The sequence below is a fragment of the Nicotiana attenuata genome, unplaced genomic scaffold (genome assembly GCF_001879085.1).
Source record: "Nicotiana attenuata strain UT unplaced genomic scaffold, NIATTr2, whole genome shotgun sequence".
NCBI classification, from domain to species: Eukaryota; Viridiplantae; Streptophyta; class Magnoliopsida; order Solanales; family Solanaceae; genus Nicotiana; species Nicotiana attenuata.
Window position 1 is genome coordinate 285,460 of NW_017670881.1, and position 2,360 is coordinate 287,819.

A 2,360-nucleotide genomic window follows, 5' to 3' on the forward strand; every position below is an offset into this window, starting at 1 on the left:
AAACTTAAAGATTTTGGATATATCTAAAGAACGACATGCTGTGGAAAACAGTAATAGATGCGAAATATGGGGACAGTTGGTTTACTAGATATAAGAGGATTGTGGGATGAATTCATGATATACACACAGTTTAAGGCGGTAGATGGAAAGATTGTAAGATTCTGTTGGATAATTTGCAAGGAAATATATCACTCACAGAGCAAAAGCTAAATTTGTTTACTTTTGCAGCTTTTCCGGGAGACCTCTAATGCTCAAATAGGAGAACTGGTGTATGGGACATTAAATTTAGGAGAACTTCCAAGATTAGTAGGTAGACATCTGGACTAGGTTGCTGTCTGAATTGGCGGAGAAGGAACAGGTCACAGAGGGAGAGGATTCTCTGAGATGATGTACACTTGTTTAAAACTAAATTTTCTGTAATTTTACATGCATCCACTAAATTCACTTTTATATATACACAGAAATACACACACACACACACACACACACACACACACACACAGAGAGAGAGAGAGAGAGAGAGAGAGAGAGAGAGAGAGAGACATTAAAAAAATAACTGACAGAGATTGCCTGCGAGTTAACAAAGAATGCTCTGTTGCAAATATTTCTCATTTAGGACCTACAGTCCTGAGATCATGTATCTACTGAACACTTTTTAATTAGTTTCTGAAAATGTGACTTTCATACGCATCTATCCATCAATATTTTGGTATTCTTTGCTGCCTATTATAATAGGAGACCATTGTTTGCTAGATATATCTCTCTGACCATGCAAGTACATTTGGTCACATGGCAGATGGATGTTCCCTGCATGTGAACTGTGGAGGAAATGATTTTACTGTTAAAGAAAACAATAGACAACTTGATTATGAAGGAGATGCTCAGGTTGAAGGTGGTTCTGCTAGATATTTCCGCAGTAATAAGTACTGGGGATTTAGTAGCACTGGAGACTTCATGGATGATGCTAATGATCAGAATACACGTTTCATTGAATCTACACAATCAACAAACCTGTCTGAATTGTACAGTGGAGCACGGGCTTCTCCACTTTCACTTACTTATTTCCGTTATTGCTTGGAGAATGGGAATTACAGTGTTAGTCTGCACTTCGCCGAGATAATATTCAATGATGACCGTACATATTATAATCTTGGAAGGCGTGTCTTTGATATTTATATCCAGGTGCTTTTCCTGAATGATGAAGTTTTCTTTAGAGTTATCAGCTGGTTTACATTCTCGAATGATCCTTTTTGATTTTAGGAGAAATTAGTTTGGAAAGACTTTAATATTGAAGAGGAAGCTCATGGAGTTAAAAGGCCTGTGATCAGACGTTTTAATGCCACTGTAACAGATAGTGTCTTAGAGATCCGACTTTACTGGGGTGGCAAGGGCACTACCCGCATTCCTCTTAGGGGACATTATGGTGCACTCATATCAGCCATCTCAGTCGACTCGAGTATGTATCTACTTACCTTTTCTATCTTTGGGTGGACTTACAGGGATTTTCTAAGACTTGTACTTTTTCCTTCTCTTTCTTTTTCATTTTCTTTTGGTACAGATTTCAAATTCTGTTCGAATGAGGACAGAAAGACCGTAATAATTTATGTTATTGTTGGAGTTTTGGCTGCATGTATCACGTTTTTCGTATTGAGCATACTTTGGTGGAAAGGCTATCTATGCAGGGAAAGGAAAAGAAGAAGAGGTGAGCATGAGAAGTTTCTAAAGTAGCAATTCTATATAGTATATACTGGTGAGCGGTGAATGCAATTCATCGTATATTCAGAAGTGATTAAAACACAAACACATGTTATTAATCATACTGAGGATCTTGATATCCAAAACCTTTCATGTAATAGCTTAAAACATTGATTAACCTAGGAGATTCATCATTATTGTATATATGTTGTTTTTGAAAACGTAGTAGATTAATTACTATTGTATCACATCTAGATACACGTTCAGTTAATGTCACAGAGGCATCTTCATTGTACCAAATCTTACAGGTACATGAATTTTAAGAACAGTGTAGGATTTGTGTACCTTTTTCATCATCTACCGTCAGTATGAATTTGATGTTTTTCTTCTTTCAACCAACATAACAATAAGCTATCCAAGGTTATCTGTGTCTTGTATTAATAGTAGTCTGATGGATCTGATGTGCCCCTTCATTATGTGTTTACAGAACCATGTCAATGCTAGACAAGAGAGGATTGGTCTAGTTGGGGGACCCTCCACCTCCAACTATGAGTCCGAAGGTTAGAGTCATGGGGGGGGGGGGGGGTGGGGGGGGTAGGGGGGGTNNGCGAGTAGGTTAGGGAGGGGTTCGGTTACTACGGTCAGGACGAAGAACGCTAGTGTCG

The 2,360-nt window shown here is 38.3% G+C and overlaps 1 protein-coding gene across 2 annotated transcripts in view; it reads left to right on the forward strand.

The window, feature by feature from the left end:
* The window catches only part of LOC109244173 (probable LRR receptor-like serine/threonine-protein kinase RFK1), a 10,602-nt gene that overhangs the window by 6,098 nt on the left and 2,144 nt on the right, over positions 1-2,360 (forward strand). For both annotated transcript variants that reach the window (XM_019411218.1, XM_019411219.1), the window contains 3 exons: positions 797-1,182; positions 1,261-1,456; positions 1,559-1,702. In XM_019411218.1, the coding sequence (XP_019266763.1) occupies positions 797-1,182; positions 1,261-1,456; positions 1,559-1,702 (726 nt within the window). The remainder of the gene's footprint in view (positions 1-796; positions 1,183-1,260; positions 1,457-1,558; positions 1,703-2,360) is intronic.